Below are 23,271 nucleotides of genomic sequence, written 5' to 3' on the forward strand. Positions count from 1 at the left end.
ATGAGCACGAACAATGTCCGATGCTGGAATGTCAATGTATATATGTTGAGGTGTGTATAGACAGCATATCAATAGAAAAGGTGTGTATAGCAGTAGTAATATAGCATTAGCCTTGGCTAGAATACAGTATATACATACAAAGTGGGTAAAACAGTATGTAAACATTATTTAAGTGGCCAGGTCGCAGTTGTAAATGAGAACTTGTTCTCAACTGGCCTACCTGGTTAAATAAAGGTGAAATAAAATTGATGGGGCAGTGTGTGTCTATAAATGTGTTTTGGTACTTGATTTTGTTGCTTGAAACTCTTTCTACACACAGGGCAGCTGTAGGGTCTTTCTCTAGTGTGAGTTCTCTCGTGACTTCTAAGCCCATTTGAATATTGCTTCCACTGACAAATCTCTTCCCACAGTCAGGGAAGAAGTAAGGCTTCTCTTTAATATGCACTAACTAGTGGTCTTCTAGTTGTCCTTTTCTCAGTGAATGGCTTCCCACAAACAGAGCATTGGTGAGGCTGGTTCTCTCCTTAATGAGTTCTCGTGTCCATCTGTGGAGCTGGTAGGTGAGTCTTCCTAGCTGTGTTGTGCTCCTGGTGCTGTTCCGGTTCTCCTGATGTAGAGGAACTCCTCACCAGGAGACCACAACCTGGGGTTCAGTCCTGCATGGAAGAGGTTAAAGCTGAGATCTAGTTAGCTTTTTACATCAAACTGACAAATTTCATAGTCTGGCTCAGAATAACTTAAATCAGCGTGAGATTATTATTATTCTTATGTAAAATGTGAGATGTGGAATGTCTTTCCATTGTCCGGGGTCTCGGGCTAAGGCTTCTTCTCACCTTTGTGCGTTTCCAGATTTCCTTTCTGTGTGAATCCCCTCCCACACACAGAGCAACAGTGAGGCTTCACTAACCTTCGTGTAACCTTAGTTTATATGAGCAGTTCTTTCCCACACGTTGAACAGTGGTGAGATCTCTTTACCTTCTCCCGGTGGTGGGCAGGTAATCTTATTGTAGAGGGATTCTCCTCAATAGGGTACAAACCAGGGGAGCTCTTCTGCAGGAAAGAAAGACTCTGTGTGAGTTGACGAGTACTCGGTCAAAGGCCAGTGGTTACAATCGGATTCTCTACCCTTGTGCACTCGCACACTCCCCCTCGTGTATTTAAAGGAAGGGATTGGTGTAAAAGGAATATGGTGGAAACTCCCTCTAGCCATGCTTGCACCAATCCAATGGCTTTAAATGCATGAGGGGTCGTGACCAAGTGCACACTTCTGAAAGAGGGTAGAGATAGTAGTGCTGCCAGTGTCAAATCAAATGTTATTTGTCACATGCGCCGAATACTACAGGTGTAGACCTTACAGTGAAATGCTTACTTTACAAGCCCTTAACCAACAATGCAGTTTTAAGAAAAGAAAAAAAAAAGTAACAAATCATTAAAGAGCAGCAGTAAAATAACAATAGCGAGGCTATATACAGGGGGAACCGGTACAGTTGTTTCTTTGATGTGAAGTGTTCCATAATGTAATGATAGTAATGTTGAGCTGTGCTAAACTAAGTGTGATAAACCAGACTTTCAGTCACTCAAAACCACTTACACCTGGGTTGGGGTCAATTTGAGTTTAACTCAATCAAATCAGGAAGTAAACTGACATTCCAATTCAATAATTGAAAGAAAAGGCATCTATTTTCAATGACTTCTCAATAAGTAAAAAAATAAAAGATTATCATAAAAAATAAAAATAAACTTTTTTAAATTTTTCCAATTTACGTTCAAATCACTTCCTGAATTGACTGCTTTCAATTTAAATTGACCCCAACCCTGACTTACAGTTTAGCAGTCATGGTTTCCGTCACAGGTTCTTACACCCAGAATAACATGTAGAATCTCACCTAATCTAATTAAATAGGATCTCTGTGAGTTACACCCAGAATAACATGTAGAATCTCACCTAATCTAATTGAATAGGATCTCTGTGAGTTACACCCAGAATAACATGTGGAATCTCACCTAATCTAATTAAATAGGATATCTGTGAGTTACACCCAGAATAACTTGTAGAATCTCAGCTAATCTAATTGAATAGGATCTCTGTGAGTTACACCCAGAATAACATGTGGAATCTCACCTAATCTAATTGAATAGGATCTCTGTGAGTTACACACAGAATAACATGTAGAATCTCACCTAATCTAATTGAATAGGATCTCTGTGAGTTACACCCAGAATAACATGTGGAATCTCAGCTAATCTAATTGAATAGGATCTCTGTGAGTTACACACAGAATAACATGTAGAATCTCACCTAATGTGAAGAATTTATCTGCACTGCACTGTATGTTAGCTCACTAGCCAGGCAGATTTACAGGAATGATTACATCAATTGTTTAAATTAACTAGACAACTTGTAAATGCAACAAGTAGTAATATTGTATGATATAAAAGCAGTCACAGCTTTCCAAGAAAAAAACCCGGAGACATTTATGGTCTGTTTGCATATATTTTAGAGATTATTTATACAGAACATTTGTATAAAACTTGTATAACAGGTATTTCTAATTATATGACCAATATTTTAGGTTGAATGTAATTTACGACACAATTTCTGATACATCACATGCCCTACTTTTATTTTCCTGCATCAGTAAAAGCAGGAAATGCATCATCTACTGCCGTTCATACCAATTAGACTGGTTTTGTATTTCTCCCTGACCAAGATGGCTGCCATTTTGGCTCCACTATGGAACTTTGAGGGTTTATGGCATAGCCCCTCTTGTAATTTAATAGGATCTCTATGGCGCCAACTAGCTGACGTTAGCTAACCTCATGCATTGTGAATGGACTCGAAATTATCTCGAGAAGGACGCTGTGCCTGGAGGGAAAGACAACAGGTGTCCTAACCAGAATGCTTCTTTATTAATCATGACATGGTTATTATCAGTGAGGAACATTTCACAAGTGGGCTACAAGTCACTGTTGATTTCTTAGCACCATCACAGCATTGATGAAAAATTGACCCCCCAAAAAAAGGGACACTTCCCCCCCTTTTTTGTTGATCATAATATGTTGATTGGTGAGATGAGTGAGAGTTAGCATGATTATCTTACTGATCAGAGATGGCGACAACACAAACACAGCGAGAAGAACTCTACCTATTAAGAGACAAAGTCGCGGTTAATTGTCATAGTACTGGCAGTCCTGTATCTCTGTATCACTCTCCATTTTAGGCACTTTCTTGGACATCTGAGCCCTGGATAAATGCTTTGGCCTGTCCATGGTGGTTAACTGCTTTGGCCTGCCTAACTGGCGGGTCGGTCCGATGGGCTTGGCATCATGTGTCCGCTGGTGCTGCCGGAGCCCTTGTTTACGGACAAAGCTCTTGCCGCATTCGATGCACTCGTGGGGTTTCTCTCCTGTATGTGTTCTGAGGTGGACTTTGAGGTCAAATTCTCTGGAGTAAGTCTTGCCACACACAGGGCAGATGAAACACTTTTCTCCCGAGTGAGATCTCATGTGTTTGTGTAGTTCTGGGAGGTTTGAGTATTCCTCGCCACACACTAGGCAGCCGTGAGATGTGACGGCCGTGTGGTTCTCCTGGTGTTGTTCAGCTTCTCCCGATGTACAGGGACTCCCCTCACCAGTGGACCAGGAGCTGGGATAGTCTCCTGTGGGAAAGAAACAGTGTGCAAATCTGAGCTGTTTCAGATATCCTATTTCCTAGTTTTAAAATGTAATTTAATGCCCTATTTGTTTTAATTCCACTTTGTTTTTTCTCTCTCTCTGTAGCCCACACACTATTTGTAGCTTGCAAACCAGGGTCATACGACTTCCATTAATGTGTTACATGCAACGTGCTAAATGTTAAGCAGTTAGGAGTGTAGGCTGTTGTCGTCAATCATGATTAATCAATAATAATAAATCAATGACAGCATAAAGTGCTCACCTGTGTGCACTTTCTGATGCGTTTTTAAATTTCCTTTCTGCGTGAAACTCATCCCACACACAGAGCACTGGTAAGGCCTCTCTCCTGTGTGTGTTCTCATGTGTCTGTCCAGGTAATATGTTTGAGGGAACTCCTTCCCACAGTCTGGGCATCTGTGAGTCTCCTTAGCTCTCCTCTGTCGGTGTTCAAGTTCTCTTGATACAGAGGAACTCAAGTCCCCTTCAGAACAGTGAAGCCGCTGATGAATCTTCAGATAGCCTTTCTGAGTGAAACTCTTTCCACAGACTGAGCAAGGATGTTTCTCTCCGGCGTGCGACTTCTCGTGTGTTGTCAAATTTCCTTTTTGAGTAAAACTCTTCTCACACAGAGAGCAAGAGAAAGGCTTCTCTCCTGTGTGGGATCGCTGGTGTACTTTCAGTAATGCTTTATGAGTAAAAGTCTTCTTACACACACAGCAGGCGTAAGGCTTGTCGCCAGCGTTTGTCTTCAAGTGAACCTCCAGAACATTCTTTGAAGAGAACTCTTGTCCACAACAGCAGCCAATCTTGTCATCCGGGTCTGTTTTAATCTGTTCAGAATGTTTCTTCTGGTGGTGGTATCTCAAACTACATTGATGAGTGAAGCCCTTCCCACACTCAGAGCAGGTATAAGGCTTCTCTCCTGTGTGGGTTCTCATGTGTATTTGTAGTGCCGATAATGTCTGGCAGTGTTTCCCACAATCTGGGCATGAGTGGGTCTTTTTCTGCCTCGTTCTGCATTTCATCTGGTGTTGCTCAGGTTCTCCTGATGTAGAGGGTCTCTCCCTGGCTGCAGAGTGATGGCTGGGACTCTCTCCTGTGGGGATGAGACAGGACAGATATAGTCAGTGAGACGGAGTCAGGTTCTCCTGATGTAGAGGGTCTCTCCCCGCCTGCAGAGTGATGGCTGGGACTCTCTCCTGTGGGGATGAGACAGGACAGATATAGTCAGTGAGACTGAGTCAGGTTCTCCTGATGTAGAGGGTCTCTCCCCAGCTGCAGAGTGATGGCTGGGACTCCTGTGGGGATGAGACAGGACAGATATAGTCAGTGAGACTGAGTCAGGTTCTCCTGATGTAGAGGGTCTCTCCCCGCCTGCAGAGTGATGGCTGGGACTGAGTCTAAGTTTACTGTACATACCTACTGGGTTTCTCCATTGTTTTACACCACCTCCTGTGCTACTCTCATTCAGATTTAGGGCAACATACATGAGTCCCAAATCATGCCTCCCTATTTCCCTATATAGTGCACCACTTTTGATTAGAGTCCGGTGGACAATAGAGAGCCTGGCTCCAGCTACCCACCTGTATTATCTAGTTCCCAGTCTTCTTCTTCTTTGACTACGATATTAAATGTTGGTGTTTCACTGTTGATGTCCAGACTCACAGTAACCCTCTCCCGACCCTGCGCTGTGTCTTTCTGATCACCATGGTTACTGTCCTCCTGGTCACTGTCAGGACCCGGGGACACAGTGGGTTGGGGTTCAGTGGAGCAGGATGGAGACGGGCTGGACGGGTCTTCAGAGTCCTATATGATGAAGAGTGACAGCTCAGTTTTCACAACAAGCTTCATTATGAAAGATGGACTCAGCAATATGACACCATCCTTAACAGCAAGGCAACGTCTCTGCTTGTTATAGAAATGACCATTTCTCAGTAAAGAAACCGTTCCAACTAAATATACCTGGTTTAAAAACGATCAATCAATGCAAACCAAATTACAGCAGCTAATTTTCATTTCACCTAGCGCTGGCCAGTTACCTTATGTTAGCTAACGTTAGATACCTACTAGAAAACAAAACCACATCATCAAGCAACAACAACGTAGTTAGCTAGTACTGCTGTTGCTAGCATGCGTTGTACTCTACAAAATACTGAGCAACTTGACTTGCAAGCTAGCCGCACCATTTGGTATAGCAACAAACGAGCAGTTTGCAGAGCAGAAAAGTGATGTGGCTAGCACACGTTCAGATTAGTACCTCTTCCATTGTAAATCAATCCCTTAGCTAGCTAGCTAACTGATAAATTAGATATAAATCTAGTTTAGTTTTAATTTATGATGACTGCCAATTTTGTTGGTCGTAACCTCGCGTCTCGTTGGATGTAGGCTGGGAAATACCAACACCTGAGAATATTTAATCTAAAGTTACTGTATTATTTTTACAAATAGCTATGCTAACGTTACAATGTACATTTAAATAAACTGGTAAATAAACTGTCAAACTCTCTTTGGCTTCGTACTTCCGGTTTAGGTTGTCTTTTGAGTGTGCATTAGCGCCGAAATGCGGTCTGGAAGTTAAAGGCAATAGATTACAGATCTCTTGCAGTGGTGCAACGTACTTAAGTCAAAATACTTTGAGGTACTACATAAGTAGTTTTGGGGGGGTATCTGTACTTTACATTTTCGACAACTTTTTACTCCAAATAATGTACTTTTTACTCCATACATTTTCCCTGACACCCAAAAGTACCCATTACATTTCGAATGCTAGCGGGACAGGAAAATGTTTCAATACACGCATGTATCAAGATAACATCCCTGGTCATTCCTACTGCCTCTGATCTGGCAGACTCACTAAACACAAATATGTTGTAAAATATGTCTGAGTGTTGGAGTAAAACTGTTGAGTAAATGAGGGATACAAATTATGTTATGGTGTAGGATGCATTTTCCTGGCATGGTTTTGGGAAACGCTGCCTTCGAGCACGTGTCAAACTCATTCCGCGGAGGGCCGAGTGTCTGCAGGTTTTCGCTCCACCCTTGTACTTGATTGACGAATAAAGGCCACTCTTTAGTAAGGATCTCTGTCTTAATTGAAAGGAAAAAAACAAATACCTGCAAACACTCGTCCCTCATTACAGCCAATTTGAGTGATCACCCTAAACCAGGGCTCTCCAACACTGTTCCTGGGGAGCTACCGTACTGTAGGTTATAAACAGGGCTCTCCAACACTGTTCCTGTGAAGCTGCCCTCCTGTAGGTTTAAACCAAGGCTCTCCAACACTGTTCCTGTGAAGCTGCCGTCCTGTAGGTTTAAACCAAGGCTCTCCAACACTGTTCCATCCTGTAGGTTTAAACCACGGCTCTCCAACCCTGTTCCTGGGGAGCTACCGTCCTGTAGGTTATAAACAGGGCTCTCCAACACCGTCCTGTATGTTTAAACCAGGGCTCTCCAACACTGTTCCTGTGAAGCTACCGTCCTGTAGGTTTAAACCAGGGCTCTCCAACCCTGTTCCTGGGGAGCTACCGTCCTGTAGGTTATAAACAGGGCTCTCCAACACTGTTCCATCCTGTAGGTTTAAACCAGGCCTCTCCAACACTGTTCCGTCCTGTAGGTTTAAAGCAGGCCTCTCCAACACTGTTCCATCCTGTAGGTTTAAACCAGGCCTCTCCAACACTGTTCCGTCCTGTAGGTTTAAAGCAGGCCTCTCCAACACTGTTCCGTCCTGTAGGTTTAAAGCAGGCCTCTCCAACACTGTTCCGTCCTGTAGGTTTAAACCAGGCCTCTCCAACACTGTTCCATCCTGTAGGTTTAAACCAGGCCTCTCCAACACTGTTCCATCCTGTAGGTTTAAAGCAGGCCTCTCCAACACTGTTCCTGGGGAGCTACCATCCTGTAGGTTTAAAGCAGGCCTCTCCAACACTGTTCCATCCTGTAGGTTTAAAGCAGGCCTCTCCAACACTGTTCCATCCTGTAGGTTTAAAGCAGGCCTCTCCAACACTGTTCCATCCTGTAGGTTTAAACCAGGCCTCTCCAACACTGTTCCTGGGGAGCTACCGTCCTGTAGGTTTAAAGCAGGCTTCTCCACACTGTTCCATCCTGTAGGTTTCAACCAGGACTCTACAACACTGTTCCATCCTGTAGGTTTTTGCTACAACCTTCATGTAGCGCACCTGATTCTAATAATTAGCTGGTTGATGAGTTGATTCTAATAATTAGCTGATTGATGAGCTGAATCTGGTTAGTTACAACTGGGGTTGGCGCGAAACATGTAGGAGGGTTGCTCTCCAGGAACAAGGTTGGAGATCCCTGGCTGAAACCCGTTTCCTTTATTCTGGCAGTTACCTGTAGCTGTCTGACCGCTTCTGAAATCAAATGTTTTATAGACCCCTTTCTGTTTGCAAACATTCCCGCAAGTTGGTGGAAGAACAAGGGGGAGTTCTTATAGAATGCCAGCAAAAAAAGCCTCTATTTACATGTTGCTTATGAGTGCATTTCACACTACTATTGGATTATACTTGGATTTTAAGGCTCGTATGAATGTCCTGCTTAATATGTTTGTGTCATCACAAATCAACTGCATTATACTTAAACACTTAAACTAGTCAAATGTATTTTTGGCTAGCTTTTGCGACTGGCTATAATCAATGAGCGTTAGCATTCTAGCTAACAACTGCTACATCCAAAATAGTTATTTTGCAAAGATCACAACCAAATATAATCTTAGCGACTGTTCAAGAAAGAATCAAAACATCATTGTAAGCCTATAAGAACCCCAAAAAGTGTATTTTGTTTAGAAGTAATAAGAACGTCAATCTAGGCTATGTTGAATGGCTTTCTTACTGCCTCCGAAAGAGTCGCGCATCTGTGACGTCAGTGTGTCCTGGATAAGGGTAATAAAGGAGAGACGTTTTCCCCCAAATGTTCATTTATTAGACCATGGCGTTATATGAAATGCAAGTCATTTCTTAGTATCATGATAGCTTCAATAAGTAAAATAAGATATATGAAATAAAATGCAAAGGATTACATAGTATGATTATCTTACACAACACAGTGGACTCTATTGTACTGATCACAACAACACACACACACACAAATACGTGAGTGCATACAGACGTGCGCACACACCAGAAAGAAGAACGATTCTGTAGTCATGAGGCATTGTGGGTGTCCAAAATAGCACCCTATTCCCTATATAGTGCACTACATTTCAGCAGAGCCCTTAAGGTTCCCATATGGGCCCTGGTCAAAAGTAGTGCATTATATAGGGAATAGGGTGCCAATTGGGATGAAGTTATGGACCCAGCCCCATGTTTAAAGGTGCCAGTACTGCCAGTGTCCTCTCTCCATCTGCGGTAAGGGCATGAGTCTCTCATATTTACATTGATGTATGTATTTTTTTCTTAGCTCTTCCTACCCTGGGTGATTGGTTAGACCTTCCACCACTAGAGCCCACCCTGGGTGGTCTGCCTAAATGGCGGGTCGGTCCCATGGGCTTAGGAGCATGTGACCGCTGGTGTTGTTGGAGATTGTTTTTCCGGACGTAGGCCTTCCCGCAGTCATAGCACTGGTACGGTCTCTCTCCTGTGTGCGTTCTGAGGTGGACTCGGAGGTCGTATTCCCGGGTGTAAGTCTTGCCACATTCAGGGCAGAGATAGTGTTTTTCTCCCCTGGGGGACATGGTGGGTTTCTGTGCTGACGGGAGGTGGTGGCTTACCTCCCTCTGTGGTGCCGGATGGTTGTGGGTTTGTGGTGCCGGTAGGTTGTGGGTTTGTGGTGCCGGATGATTGTGGGTTTGTGGTGCCGGTAGATTGTGGGTTTGTGGTGCCGGATGATTGTGGGTTTGTGGTGCCGGATGATTGTGGGTTTGTGGTGCCGGTAGATTGTGGGTTTGTGGTGCCGGTAGATTGTGGGTTTGTGGTGCCGGTAGATTGTGGGTTTGTGGTGCCGGTAGATTGTGGGTTTGTGGTGCCGGTAGATTGTGGGTTTGTGGTGCCGGTAGATTGTGGGTTTGTGGTGCCGGATGATTGTGGGTTTGTGGTGCCGGATGATTGTGGGTTTGTGGTGCCGGATGATTGTGGGTTTGTGGTGCCGGATGATTGTGGGTTTGTGGTGCCGGATGATTGTGGGTTTGTGGTGCCGGATGATTGTGGGTTTGTGGTGCCGGATGATTGTGGGTTTGTGGTGCCGGATGATTGTGGGTTTGTGGTGCCGGATGATTGTGGGTTTGTGGTGCCGGTAGATTGTGGGTTTGTGGTGCCGGTAGTTTGTGGGTTTGTGGTGCCGGTAGATTGTGGGTTTGTGGTGCCGGTAGTTTGTGGGTTTGTGGTGCCGGTAGTTTGTGGGTTTGTGCTGCCGGTAGGTTGTGGGTTCCCTCCTTGCCAATCTGATTCAGGCAGTGTTGTGGTTTCCCAACATCATGTCTGTTGTCCGGAGGTTGTTTCGCTGCTTCTGAAGAAGTCGTCCTCATGTCCATGTCAGGCAGCAAACTGGGATCCCTGCCTGCATGACAGACATACGGACGGAGCGACAGACACAAGGCAACAATGTTATTGTTAAGGTGTGGATGAGTATACTAAGTCATGGTTTACGTGTTGTTTTAAACAACATGGTTTTGATCACTGACAGTTTGCTAGTCGTCCATCAGGATGGATTCAAGGTAAAGGAGGACACTCACCTGTGTGCACTTTAAAATGCGTTTTGAGATTCCCTTTCTGGTTGAACCTCATCCCACACACAGAGCACTGGTAAGGCCTCTCCCCTGTGTGTGTTCTCATGTGTCTCTCCAGTTTGTTTGCTTGTGTGAACTCCTTCCCACAGTCCGGACACTTGTGAAATCTCTTTGGTCGCCGTCGTTCCTCTCCCCCAGAACAATTGAATCGCTCGTGGGTCATCAGGAGTCCTTTACTGATGAAGCCCTTGCCACACTCAGAGCAGAGGTAAGGCATCTCTCCTGTGTGTGTTCGTTCGTGGACTTTTAACGTATACTTACTAGAGCAGGTCCGTCCGCACACAGAGCACAGGGGCTTCTCCTCAGTGTGTGTTCGCTCGTGGGCTTTCCAAGCCGGTTTGTGATAGTAACCCTTGCCACAGAAAGAGCAAGAGTAAGGCATCTCTCCTGTATGGGATCTCTGGTGTTCTTTTAATGATTCTTTATTGAACCTCTTGCCACACACACAGCAGGTGTAAGGCTTGGCTCCAGTGTCCGTCTTCAAGTGAACCTCCAGAACGCACTTTGAGGAGAACTCTTGTCCACAGCAGCAGGTCATCTTCTCATTCGGGTCTGTTTTAACCTGTTCAGAATTCCTCTTTTGGTGGTATCTCAAACTACATTGATGAGCGAAGCCCTTCCCACACTCAGAGCAGGTATAAGGCTTCTCTCCTGTGTGTGTTCGCTGGTGTGTTTTCAAAGCTTGTCTAATAATGAACGTTTTCTCACACACAAAGCAAGCGTAAGGCTTCTCTCCTGTGTGGGTTCTCATGTGTATTTGTAGTGCCGATAATGTCTGGCAGTGTTTCCCACAATCTGGGCATGAGTGGGTCTTTTTCTGCCTCGTTCTGCATTTCATCTGGTGTTGCTCAGGTTCTCCTGATGTAGAGGGTCTCTCCCTGGCTGCAGAGTGATGGCTGGGACTTTCTCCTGTGTGGATGAGACAGGACAGATATAGTCAGTGAGACTGAGTCAGGTTCTCCTGATGTAGAGGGTCTCTCCCCAGCTGCAGAGTGATGGCTGGGACTCTCCTGTGGGGATGAGACAGGACAGATATAGTCAGTGAGACGGAGTCAGGTTCTCCTGATGTAGAGGGTCTCTCCCCAGCTGCAGAGTGATGGCTGGGAATCCTGTGGGGATGAGACAGGACAGATATAGTCAGTGAGACGGAGTCAGGTTCTCCTGATGTAGAGGGTCTCTCCCTGGCTGCAGAGTGATGGCTGGGACTCTCTCCTGTGGGGATGAGACAGGACAGATATAGTCAGTGAGACTGAGTCAGGTTCTCCTGATGTAGAGGGTCTCTCCCCAGCTGCAGAGTGATGGCTGGGAATCCTGTGGGGATGAGACAGGACAGATATAGTCAGTGAGACGGAGTCAGGTTCTCCTGATGTAGAGGGTCTCTCCCTGGCTGCAGAGTGATGGCTGGGACTCTCTCCTGTGGGGATGAGACAGGACAGATATAGTCAGTGAGACTGAGTCAGGTTCTCCTGATGTAGAGGGTCTCTCCCCGCCTGCAGAGTGATGGCTGGGACTCTCTCCTGTGGGGATGAGACAGGACAGATATAGTCAGTGAGACGGAGTCAGGTTCTCCTGATGTAGAGGGTCTCTCCCCAGCTGCAGAGTGATGGCTGGGAATCCTGTGGGGATGAGACAGGACAGATATAGTCAGTGAGACGGAGTCAGGTTCTCCTGATGTAGAGGGTCTCTCCCCAGCTGCAGAGTGATGGCTGGGAATCCTGTGGGGATGAGACAGGACAGATATAGTCAGTGAGACGGAGTCAGGTTCTCCTGATGTAGAGGGTCTCTCCCCAGCTGCAGAGTGATGGCTGGGAATCCTGTGGGGATGAGACAGGACAGATATAGTCAGTGAGACTGAGTCAGACTCAATGTGCATATGCATACCTACCGGGTTTCTCCCTTATTTTACAATATCTCCTGTGCTTCTCCTGTTGTAGAATTTATGGCAAAGCTATCCAAGACAGCACCCTATAAAGTGCACTAATTTTGACCATAGCCATAGGGTTCTGGTCAAGAGTAGTAGACTATATAGGGAATAGGGTGCCATTCTGGTCAACAGTAGTGCACTATATAGGGAATAGGATGCCATTCTGGTCAACAGTAGTGCACTATATAGGGAATAGGATGCCATTCTGGTCTACAGTAGTGCACTATAAAGGGAATAGGGTGCCATTCTGGTCTACAGTAGTGCACTTTAAAGGGAATAGCATACCCTTTGGGACTCATCCCAAGTTAGCCTTGCTCCAGCTACCCACCTGTATTATCTAGTTCCCAGTCTTCTTCTTCTTTGACTACGATATTAAATGTTGGTGTTTCACTGTTGATGTCCAGACTCACAGTAACCCTCTCCTGACCCTGCGCTGTGTCTTTCTGATCACCATGGTTACTGTCCTCCTGGTCACCATGGTTCCTGTCAGGACCCGGGGACACAGTGGGTTGGGGTTCAGTGGAGCAGGATGGAGACGGGCTGGACCGGTCTTCAGAATCCTATATGATGAAGAGTGACAGCTCAGTTTTAACAGCACACTAGCTAGTTCCATTATTTAATATGTAGATTTAGCAATATGACACCATCCTAAATAGCAAGGCAATTGTTTTGTTTGCTTGTTATGAAAAAAGACTACTTCTCTTTGAAATAAACCTTTCCAGCTAAGTATAACTGGTTTAGGAACTTATCAGTGGAGAAGGTGGAAAGCTTCAAGTTCCTCGGCGTACACATCCCTGACAATCTGAAATGGTCCACCCACACAGACAGTGTGGTGAAAAAGGCACAACAGCACCTCTTCAACCTCAGGAGGCTGAAGAAATGTGTCTTGGCCCCCGAAGACACTAATAAACTTTTACAGATGCACAATTGAGAGCATCCTGTCGAGCTGTATCACCGCCTGGTCCGGCAACTGCACCGCCCGCAACCGCAGGGCTCTCCAGAGGGTGGTGCGGTCTACCCAACGCGTCACCAGGGGCACACTGCCTGCTCTCCAGGACACTTACAGCGCCCGATGTCACATGAAGGCCATAAAGATAATCAACCACCCGAGCCACGGCCTGTTCACCCCGCTATCATCCAGAAGGCAAGGTTAGTACAGCTGCATCAAAGTTGGACAGGTAGGCTGAAAAACAGCTTCTATCTCAAGACCATCCGACTTTTAAATAGCCATCACTAGATGACTTCCACCCGGTTACTCAACCCTGCACCTTAGAGGCTGCTGCCCTATATACACGGACATGGAACACTGGTCACTTTAAAAATGTTTACATTCTGCTTTAGTCTTATGTATATACTGTATTCTATTCTTCTTTATTTTAGTCAATGCCACTCCGACATTGCTCGTCCTAATGTTTATATATTTATTAATTCCATTAATTTACTTTTAGATTTGTGTATTGTTGTGAATTGTTAGATGCTAATGTACTGTTGGAGCAAGGAACACAAGCATTTCGCTACACCCGCAATAAAATATGCTAAATATGTGTATATGACCAATAACATTTGATTTGATATCAATCAATGCAAACCAAAATACACCAGCTACTGTTGATTGTATTGTCATTCATCTAGCTAGCTGGCCAGTTAACTAGCTACGTTACCTTCATAGAAAACATATCAGCGACCTACAACATTGTTAGCTAGTAACGTTACTGATGTTGCTACCATTCACTGTAGTCTATAAAATACTGAGCAACTTGATTTGCAAGCTAGCCACAACATTTGGTATAGCAACCGCCGAGCAGATTTCAGAAAAGAGATGTGGCTAGCTCACATTCAGATTCTTACCTCGTCCATAGCATTGGGAATTAATCCCTGAGCTAACTAACTAGAAAGCTAGTTTAGTTTAAACTGCATAATGATGACTGACAATGTTGTTGGTCGTAACCTCGAGTCTCGTTGGATGAAAGCTGGGAAATACCAACGCCTGAGGCTATTTATTTAAAAGCTGCGGTCTTCCTTTCATAAATTTTTCTGCAAAAGTGTTTTGAACGATGAGGTGTTATAAGTGAAGTTCGGTAAACTGTCCAACTCAGTTTGGCTTCCTACTTCTGGTATGAGGTCGTATTTTGTTTGTGCTTTAGCGCCCCTATTCGGTCTGGAGAACAAAGACAATGGAGTACAAGTCTCTTGCAACGTAGCTGTCTGACCGTTTCTGAAGTCAAATGTTTTTTATAGATAAAGGTAATAAAGAGAGAAATACATTTATCCCCCCTCCCATTGTTAATTTATTGGTCCATGGCATTATGACATGCAAGTCACTGTGGATTTCTTAGTATCATGACAGCTTCAATAAGTAACATAAGATATAAAAAAAACACAAGGACTAAAATACAAAACACTTGATTTTTGTTGATTAAAATCTGCACAGGATGACAACTACAGTTGGAGTGATTATCTTACACAATACAGCAGACTTTATTGTACTGATCACAGATGAGGAAGCAACACACACACCACCATCCGGGCTGAAGTGTAAAGACAACAGATGACATCTCTTACAACTTAGCCATCTCTGCTTATACCGTCAATGAAATTAAAATGTTAGAAGGCATATACAAAAAGGGCCAACGTTTGACACTGGCATTATGACATGTACGTCACTGTGGATTTGTTTTGAATCCTTACAGCTTCAATAAGTAACATAAGATATTTTTTTAAACACTAGAATGGACAAAAATGCAATCGCTTAATTTTTGTTGATTAAAAATATGTACGTTACTATAACTACAGTTGGCAAGATTATCTTGCTCAGTGGTAACGATTATTATACTGATCATAAATGAGGAAGCAACAACACACACACACTCTCACACACACACACACAAACGGAAGCAAGAAGAACAGTTCTGTTTAGTCACGAGAGACATAGTGTGTCCAAAATGGCACCCTATGCCATTTATAGTGCACTACATTTGTCCAGAACGCCATGAGCCCTGGTCAAAAGTAGTGCACTATATAGGGAATAGGATGCAGACATAGACATGGAGTTTAAAGGTGCCAGTACTGCCAGTGTTCTCTCTCCATGTCTGGTAACGGCATGGGTCTCTCCACTCGATGTAAAGGCATGGGTCTCTCCACTGTATGGAACGGCATGGCTCTCTCTACACTAGAGCACGGAGGCATGGGTTTATCAACCCTGGACAACTGCTGCTTAGAGCTTCCCATCCTGGGTGGTTGGTGAGGTCTTCTGCTACTGGAACCCATGCTGACGGGCCTACCTAACTGACGGGTCGGTCCCATGGGCTTGGGAGCATGTGACCGCCGGTGTTGACGGAGCCCTTGTTTCCGAACAAAGGTCTTTCCGCATTCATCACACTGGTACGGTCTCTCTCCTGTGTGCGTTCTGAGGTGGACTCGGAGGTCGTATTCCCGGGTGTATGTCTTGCCACATTCAGGGCAGAGATAGTGTTTTTCTCCCCTGGGGGACATGGTGGGTTTCTGTGGTGCCGGGAGGTGGTGGGATGTTCCCTCCCTCTGTGGTGCCGGGAGGTGTTGGGATGTTTCCTCCCTCTGTGGTGCCGGGAGGTGTTGGGATGTTTCCTCCCTCTGTGGTGCCGGGAGGTGGTGGGATGTTCCCTCCCTCTGTGGTGCCGGGAGGTGTTGGCTTCCCTCCCTCTGTGGCGCCGGGAGGTGTTGGGATGTTTCCTCCCTCTGTGGCGCCGGGAGGTGGTGGGATGTTCCCTCCCTCTGTGGCGCCGGGAGGTGGTGGGATGTTTCCTCCCTCTGTGGCGCCGGGAGGTGGTGAGATGTTCCCTCCTCGTCATGCTGATGGAGGCAGCGTTGTGGTCTCCCAGCTTTACGTCTGTTGTCCCGAGGTTGTTCAGAGGGAGTCTCCATGTCAGCCACTAAACTGGGATCCCCTCCTGTATAGACAAGACACACGGACACTCAGTGAGCCCATATGGGCCCTGGTCAAAAGTAGTGCACTATAGATGAATAGGGTGTCGTTTGGGACTCAACCAATGCAACATGCAACAATGTTATTGTTAAGGTGTGGATGAGTATACTAAGTCATGGTTTACGTGTTGTTTTAAACAACATGGTTTTGATCACTGACAGTTTGCTAGTCGTCCATCAGGATGGATTCAAGGTAAAGGAGGACACTCACCTGTGTGCACTTTAAAATGCGTTTTGAGATTCCCTTTCTGGTTGAACCTCATCCCACACACAGAGCACTGGTAAGGCCTCTCCCCTGTGTGTGTTCTCATGTGTCTCTCCAGTTTGTTTGCTTGTGTGAACTCCTTCCCACAGTCCGGACACTTGTGAAATCTCTTTGCTCGCCGTCGTTCCTCTCCCCCAGAACAGTTGAATCGCTGGTGGGTCGTCAGGTATGCTTTACTGAGGAAGCCCTTGCCACACTCAGAGCAGAGGAAAGGCTTCTCTCCTGTGTGTGTTCGTTGGTGGACTTTTAATGTAGTCTTATTAGAGAAGGTCCGTCCACACACAGAGCACAGGGGCTTCTCCTCGGTGTGTGTTCGCTCGTGGGCTTTCCAAGCCGGTTTTTGGTAGTAACCCTTGCCACAGAAAGAGCAAGAGTAAGGCATCTCTCCTGTGTGGGATCTCTGGTGTTCTTTTAGCCGCTCTTTTTTACCGAACCCCTTGCCACACACACAGCAGGTGTAAGGCTTGGCTCCAGTGTCCGTCTTCAAGTGAACCTCCAGAACGCACTTTGAGGAGAACTCTTGTCCACAGCAGCAGGTCACCTTGTCAGCGGAGTCTTTCTTCTGGTGTAATCTCAAGCTACTTTGATAAGTGAAGCCCTTCCCACACTCAGAGCAGAGGTAAGGCTTCTCTCCAGTGTGGATTCTCTGGTGGACCTTCAGTGCTGATAACGATGGGCAGTGTCTTCCACACTCGGGGCAGGAGTGGGTCTTCCTGACTCCCCATTTCCTCTTTTGTTGTTCAGGTTCTCCTGAAGCAGGACTCTGTCCTTTACTCTTCTCCGTCTCCTCTCCTGTGTGTGTCCTGTTCTCCGTCTCCTCTCCTGTGTGGGTCCTGTTCTGGTGTCTCCTTAGTGTGTACAAGGAGACAAACTTCCTCCCACACGCTAGGCAGCTGTGAGTCTTAGTTTTGCGTTTCACTCGTCGTTGTTCAGGTTCTTCTGATTCGGAATGTTCAGGATCTTCGTATTCGGAATGTTCTGGATCTTCGGATTCGGAATGTTCTGGTTCTTCCGATGAAGAGGGACTATATTCACTGGCAGATGGTTGGTTGGGACTCTCACCTGTGGGACAGAGACGGGAGAGAATAAGGACCAGAGGAGTCCAGCTCATGTTGTTATTCTTCATTAGGTCCTGGGGTATAATGTCCTGTCCAGTGGGTGTACTTGTACATTCTGTCCCAAGGCTTGTACAACAAGCTGCCTTCCGTTACAGAAACAGGAGATAGGCTCCTGCACCAAGGCTTGCCTAATTACCTACAGACTGTGCAGTCTTTCGTTCAATCCAGCACTAACACAAAAACAAAGTGCTCTAAGTTAATGGACATTAAAGTACATCTCATCTTAACACATCTAATCACTTACCTGTAACACAACAATCCCAGTCGTCTTCCTCCTCCTTGACGACAACAACTTTTTGTAGAACTATCCGCAGACTACCCAGTTTTGACCTCTGGTCACCATGGTTCCTGTCAGGACCCGGTGATGACGCCGAGAGTTGGGGTTCTGAAGAACTGGCTGGGGACTGTCTGGATGGGTCTTCTGAGTCCTACGATACAACATAGAGAGTGTGTCAGTGCAGTCTTAACAAAGTGATAAGGATCTGGGCCTATATATTAATAAAGCGTCTCAGAGTATTGGTGCTGATCTACGATCAGGTCCCACCCCCCTATCTACATAATTCATTCGTTATGATCCGAAATGGCTAAACTGATCCTAGATCGGGCTAAATAGCCTGCGATTCTCGGCTGCTGAAGCTGAGCTAATCTGTATCTGTTTCCGATCTACTATAATTATCTGGCAAGTAACTGTATAGTCTCTGTGACTGGGATGTAATACTCACGTCACTCACGTTCTCCCTCCGTTCTGGTGGTATGTGTCTCTCTGGAGCTGGGTCTGTCAACCTCTCAGCGCCCTCCTCGTTCTTGGTTCTGCTTGGTTCGGTGCCGTCCAGTGTGTCCACTTGCGCTGACTGGCTGAGGCTAGCATCTTGCTGTATTGTTTTGATGTCGTTTTGCAGTTGGAGTAACCAAGACATTCCCTGGTCCTCTAATTTCATTAAATCATCACTTTCACAATATTCTTCTATTTTACGACGCAACGAGCGATAATTCTTCCCTTTAACGTCGGAGCCATCTTGGCCAGCTATTCCACAACGTTCACACAGGTAACGTAAATTGTTCTCGGTTAAATTCCACAAACTCTGTTCGATTCCATCCAACAACGTTTCCCTCTCTCCACTCATATTGTCCTATCCACGTACCAACAAAAATGTAGTCAATGGCAAGACAGCTACAATCCGCTAAAGAGATTGTTAATTAGTTAGTACAGTATTCTGACTGAAGCAGCTAGCTAAATATTAACCATTCTAGCTAGCTTCTCGTCGACTACTTCCTTTTTTCTTCTTCACCTTTTTGATTCTACTGTAATGTTGTTGTTTTTTTGTAATGTTTGCAAACCAACTGCAAATGCGCATTACCGCCACCTACTGTACTGGAGTGTGAAGACAAACAGGACGTAAAACTGGAGATTTTCCGAATACGTACTGAACGGTTTGTTGAATTGAGAGATGCAAGTTGTTGCAATGATGATTTATTAAATCAAATACCTTATGCAGAAGGTCCCACTGACTGTCTTCACATGATGTAGGTATACTACTGCTGCCAGTCATCAGTAAAGTAAAGATAATGTGTTGTGTCAATGAATTAAACAGACATATCTGCAATAGGATACAGTAACTAATGATATCATGAACCTAATTAATTCCTCATCAATGGCTCTGATCAGGTCCTTCAAATAGAGTCAGCGCAGGAGTGAGGATTGTGTTTGGGCTCCCGAGTGGTGCAGCAGTCTAAGGCACTGCATCTCAGTCACTGGTTCGATTCCAGGCTGTAACACACCCGGACGTTATTGGGAGTCCCATATAGGGCGGTGCGCAATTTACTTAAAAAAAATATTTTTAAAATGTAACCTTTAATTAACTAGGCAAGTCAGTTAAGAACAAATTGTTATTTACAATGTGGATTTGAACCAGGGGCTGTAGTGATGCCTCTTGCACTGAGATGCAGTGTCTTAGACTGCTGCGCCACTCTGGAGCCCAATTGGCCCAGAGTCGTCTGGGTTTTGGCCGGGGTAGGCCGTCATTGTAAATAAGAATGGGTTCTTATCTGACTTGCCTAGTTACCTAAAGGTTAAAAATAAAAGGGACTGGACAGAGGATTGTGTTGTTTTGGTGCCCATGTTGCTGGGGATTGGAGGTGTCTGGTGTGAGAGAGGCAGGTTGAGGTGGCAAGAGTCAGAGTAGTGCAGAAGCTGTTGAAGCAGTGAAGAAAGTAGAGGAAGATGGGTAGGCCATCATTGTAAATAAGAATTTGTTCTTAACTGACTGGTCTAGTTAAATGAAGGTAAACAAAATATTATATATATAAATATATATATATATATATATATATATATATATACACTGCTCAAAAAAATAAAGGGAACACTAAAATAACACATCCTAGATCTGAATGAATGAACCATTCTTATTAAATACTTTTTTCTTTACATAGTTGAATGTCCTGACAACAAAATCACACAAAAATCATCAATGGAAATCAAATTTATCAACCCATGGAGGTCTGGATTTGGAGTCACTCAAAATTAAAGTGGAAAACCACACTACAGGCTGATCCAACTTTGATGTAATGTCCTTAAAACAAGTCAAAATGAGGCTCAGTAGTGTGTGTGGCCTCCACGTGCCTGTATGACCTCCCTACAACGCCTGGGCATGCTCCTGATGAGGTGGTGGATGGTCTCCTGAGGGATCTCCTCCCAGACCTGGACTAAAGCATCCGCCAACTCCTGGACAGTCTGTGGTGCAATGTGGCGTTGGTGGATGGAGCGAGACATGATGTCCCAGATGTGCTCAATTGGATTCAGGTCTGCGGAACGGGCGGGCCAGTCCATAGCATCAATGCCTTCCTCTTGCAGGAACTGCTGACACACTCCAGCCACATGAGGTCTAGCATTGTCTTGCATTAGGAGGAACCCAGGGCCAACCGCACCAGCATATGGTCTCACAAGGGGTCTGAGGATCTCATCTCGGTAACTAATGGCAGTCAGGCTACCTCTGGCGAGCCCATGGAGGGCTGTGCGGCCCCCCAAAGAAATGCCACCCCACACCATGACTGACCCACCGCCAAACCGGTCATGCTGGAGGATGTTGCAGGCAGCAGAACGTTCTCCACGGCGTCTCCAGACTCTGTCACATGTGCTCAGTGTGAACCTGCTTTCATCTGTGAAGAGCACAGGGCGCCAGTGGCGAATTTGCCAATCTTGGTGTTCTCTGGCAAATGCCAAACGTCCTGCACGGTGTTGGGCTGTAAGCACAACCCCCACCTGTGGACATCGGGCCCTCATACCACCCTCATGGAGTCTGTTTCTGACCGTTTGAGCAGACACATGCACATTTGTGGCCTGCTGGAGGTCATTTTGCAGGGCTCTGGCAGTGCTCCTTCTGCTCCTTCTTGCACAAAGGCGGAGGTAGCGGTCCTGCTGCTGGGTTGTTGCCCTCCTACGGCCTCCTCCACGTCTCCTGATGTACTGGCCTGTCTCCTGGTAGCGCCTCCATGCTCTGGACACTACGCTGACAGACACAGCAAACCTTTTTGCCACAGCTCGCATTGATGTGCCATCCTGGATGAACTGTACTACCTGAGCCACTTGTGTGGGTTGTAGACTCCGTCTCATGCATCTCCGTCTTCACTCTAGTGAAGCACCGCCAGCATTCAAAGGTGACCAAAACATCAGCCAGGAAGCATATGAACTGAGAAGTGGTCTGTCGTCACCACCTGCAGAACCACTCCTTTATTGGGGGTGTCTTGCTAATTGCCTATAATTTCCACCTACTGTCTATTCCATTTGCACAACAGCATGTGAAATTTATTGTCAATCAGTGTTGCTTCCTAAGTGGAAAGTTTGATTTCACAGAAGTGTGATTGACTTGGAGTTACATTGCGTTGTTTAAGTGTTCCCTTTATTTTTTTGAGCAGTGTATATATATATACACAGCAGTCTGATGGTCTTGAGATAGAAGCTGTTTTTTAGTCTCTCGGTCCCAACTTTGATGCACCTGTACTGACATCTCCTTCTGGATGGTAGCGGGGTGAACAGGCAGTGGCTCGGGTGGTTGTTGTCCTTAATGATCTTTTTGGCCTTCCTGTGACATCAGGTGCTGTAGGTGTCCTGGAGGGCAGGTAGTTTGCCCCCGGTGATGCGTTGGGCAGACTGCACCACCCTCTGGAGAGCAGACAGAAGACATCTGACGTACAGAAATGCATGGCGGTGTCGTAGCCACCAGCATCTCTCTGGGGTTTGACCTTCTCCTCCTTTGTATACAGTGCATTTGGAAAGTATTCAGACCCCTTCCCTTTTTTCACATTTTGTTACATTACAGCCTTATTCTAAAATGTATTAAATAAATAAAAATGACTCATCAAACTACACATAATAACCCATAATGACAAAGCAAAACTGTTAAAAATATATATATTTTTGCAAAACATAAATATCTTATTTAGTAAGAATTCAGACCCTTTGCTATGAGAGTTGAAATTGAGCTCAGGTGCATCCTGTTTCCATTGATCCTCCTTGAGATGTTTCTGCAACTTGATTGGATTACACCTGTGGTAAATTGAATTGATTGGACATGATTTGGAAAGACACCCCCCCCCGTCTATATAAGGTCCCACAGTTGACAGTGAATGTCAGAGCAAAAACCAACTTTTTGGAAGCAAACCGATCGATTTCGTCTCTGCGTTATATTGGCATCGAATATGTCACCCTCCCTAGGAGAGGGGCTGACCTTGATAATTTATTGTTAAAACGAGAGGCTGCCTGGATCTTTAACTTAAAGACCCTTGCTGCCTTCGGTCTCAACGTAGACTTTGATCTGAAGCCATTCTTGTGATTATTGTGACTTTGCCATTGTAATTGTTTGTAAGCTTGTGTAGTCTAAAATAAATCTATGATCGTATGCTATCCATTTGTTTTTTGTATGCTGTTCTTTGTATGCCATTTTAATATTTGATAATTAACCAATGATATTTGGCCACACTTGGCCATGATTACAGACACCTGTGTTTTGACACTATATAAACGAGTCATCCCGCAGTGTTTGTGATTATACCCTGTTGAAGACAGCTTGGCTGTCGAAACGTTGGATATTACATTTTTGCATCTGAGCTCCTAGAGTGGCTCTCCTTTATTTTCAAGTTTTCCACTCCGCTAGCCAGCACCTCGCCTAAATAGGTGTGCGTTTCTTTTTTCTTCTAGAGCAAAAAACCAAGCCATGAGGTTGAAGGAGTTGTCCGTAGACAAGAACACAGTGGCCTCCATCATTCTTGGAAGACGTTTGGAGGCATGGGGAATTAAGGAGGATAAAAACCAATGTAAAAGATAGGGAGCGGAAGATTCTGGGGAAGACAGATCAGGAGCTGACTGATGTGTTAGGAGCTGACTGATGTATTAGAAGGAGCTGACTGATGTATTAGAAGGAGCTGACTGATGTATTAGAAGGAGCTGACTGATGTATTAGAAGGAGCTGACTGATGTATTAGAAGGAGCTGACTGATGTGTTAGAAGGAGCTGACTGATGTGTTAGAAGGAGCTGACTGATGTGTTAGAAGGAGCTGACTGATGTGTTAGAAGGAGCTGACTGATGTATTAGAAGGA

The 23,271-nt window shown here is 45.3% G+C and overlaps 2 protein-coding genes across 6 annotated transcripts; both read right to left on the bottom strand.

The window, feature by feature from the left end:
• Window positions 1–2,888: 2,888 nt before the first annotated feature.
• On the bottom strand, window positions 2,889–14,441 carry LOC129842775 (zinc finger protein ZFP2-like). Of its 4 annotated transcripts, XR_008757681.1 has the most exons (7): window positions 14,181–14,441; window positions 12,661–12,892; window positions 10,355–11,317; window positions 6,790–10,179; window positions 5,259–5,481; window positions 3,938–4,771; window positions 2,889–3,659 (listed from the first exon to the last, which is right to left on the bottom strand). XR_008757681.1 is itself a non-coding variant. In XM_055911419.1 (4 exons), exons 1-4 carry the CDS (start codon window positions 5,939–5,941, stop codon window positions 3,169–3,171), a joined length of 1,557 nt encoding a protein of 518 aa, XP_055767394.1. In that variant the 5' UTR covers window positions 5,942–6,769; the 3' UTR covers window positions 2,889–3,168. The 4 variants fall into 4 exon arrangements, 3 of the variants coding, with proteins under 3 accessions (XP_055767394.1, XP_055767395.1, XP_055767396.1); XM_055911419.1 differs by lacking the exons at window positions 6,790–10,179; window positions 10,355–11,317; window positions 12,661–12,892; window positions 14,181–14,441 and adding an exon at window positions 5,933–6,769; XM_055911420.1 differs by lacking the exons at window positions 6,790–10,179; window positions 10,355–11,317; window positions 12,661–12,892; window positions 14,181–14,441 and adding an exon at window positions 5,859–5,948.
• Window positions 14,442–14,592: 151 nt separating this feature from the next.
• LOC129842774 (zinc finger protein 420-like) lies at window positions 14,593–18,966 on the bottom strand. 2 transcript variants are annotated; one of them, XM_055911418.1, is made up of 4 exons: window positions 18,407–18,966; window positions 17,920–18,103; window positions 16,504–17,619; window positions 14,593–16,258 (listed from the first exon to the last, which is right to left on the bottom strand). In XM_055911418.1, the coding sequence occupies exons 1-4, from the start codon at window positions 18,797–18,799 to the stop codon at window positions 15,384–15,386; spliced, it is 2,568 nt and encodes an 855-aa protein (XP_055767393.1). In that variant the 5' UTR covers window positions 18,800–18,966; the 3' UTR covers window positions 14,593–15,383. The 2 variants fall into 2 exon arrangements, with proteins under 2 accessions (XP_055767393.1, XP_055767392.1); XM_055911417.1 differs by having other exon boundaries at window positions 18,398–18,966.
• Between the last annotated feature and the right edge of the window lie 4,305 nt (window positions 18,967–23,271).

This window comes from Salvelinus fontinalis, unplaced genomic scaffold (genome assembly GCF_029448725.1).
Source record: "Salvelinus fontinalis isolate EN_2023a unplaced genomic scaffold, ASM2944872v1 scaffold_0065, whole genome shotgun sequence".
Lineage (NCBI taxonomy): Eukaryota > Metazoa > Chordata > Actinopteri > Salmoniformes > Salmonidae > Salvelinus > Salvelinus fontinalis.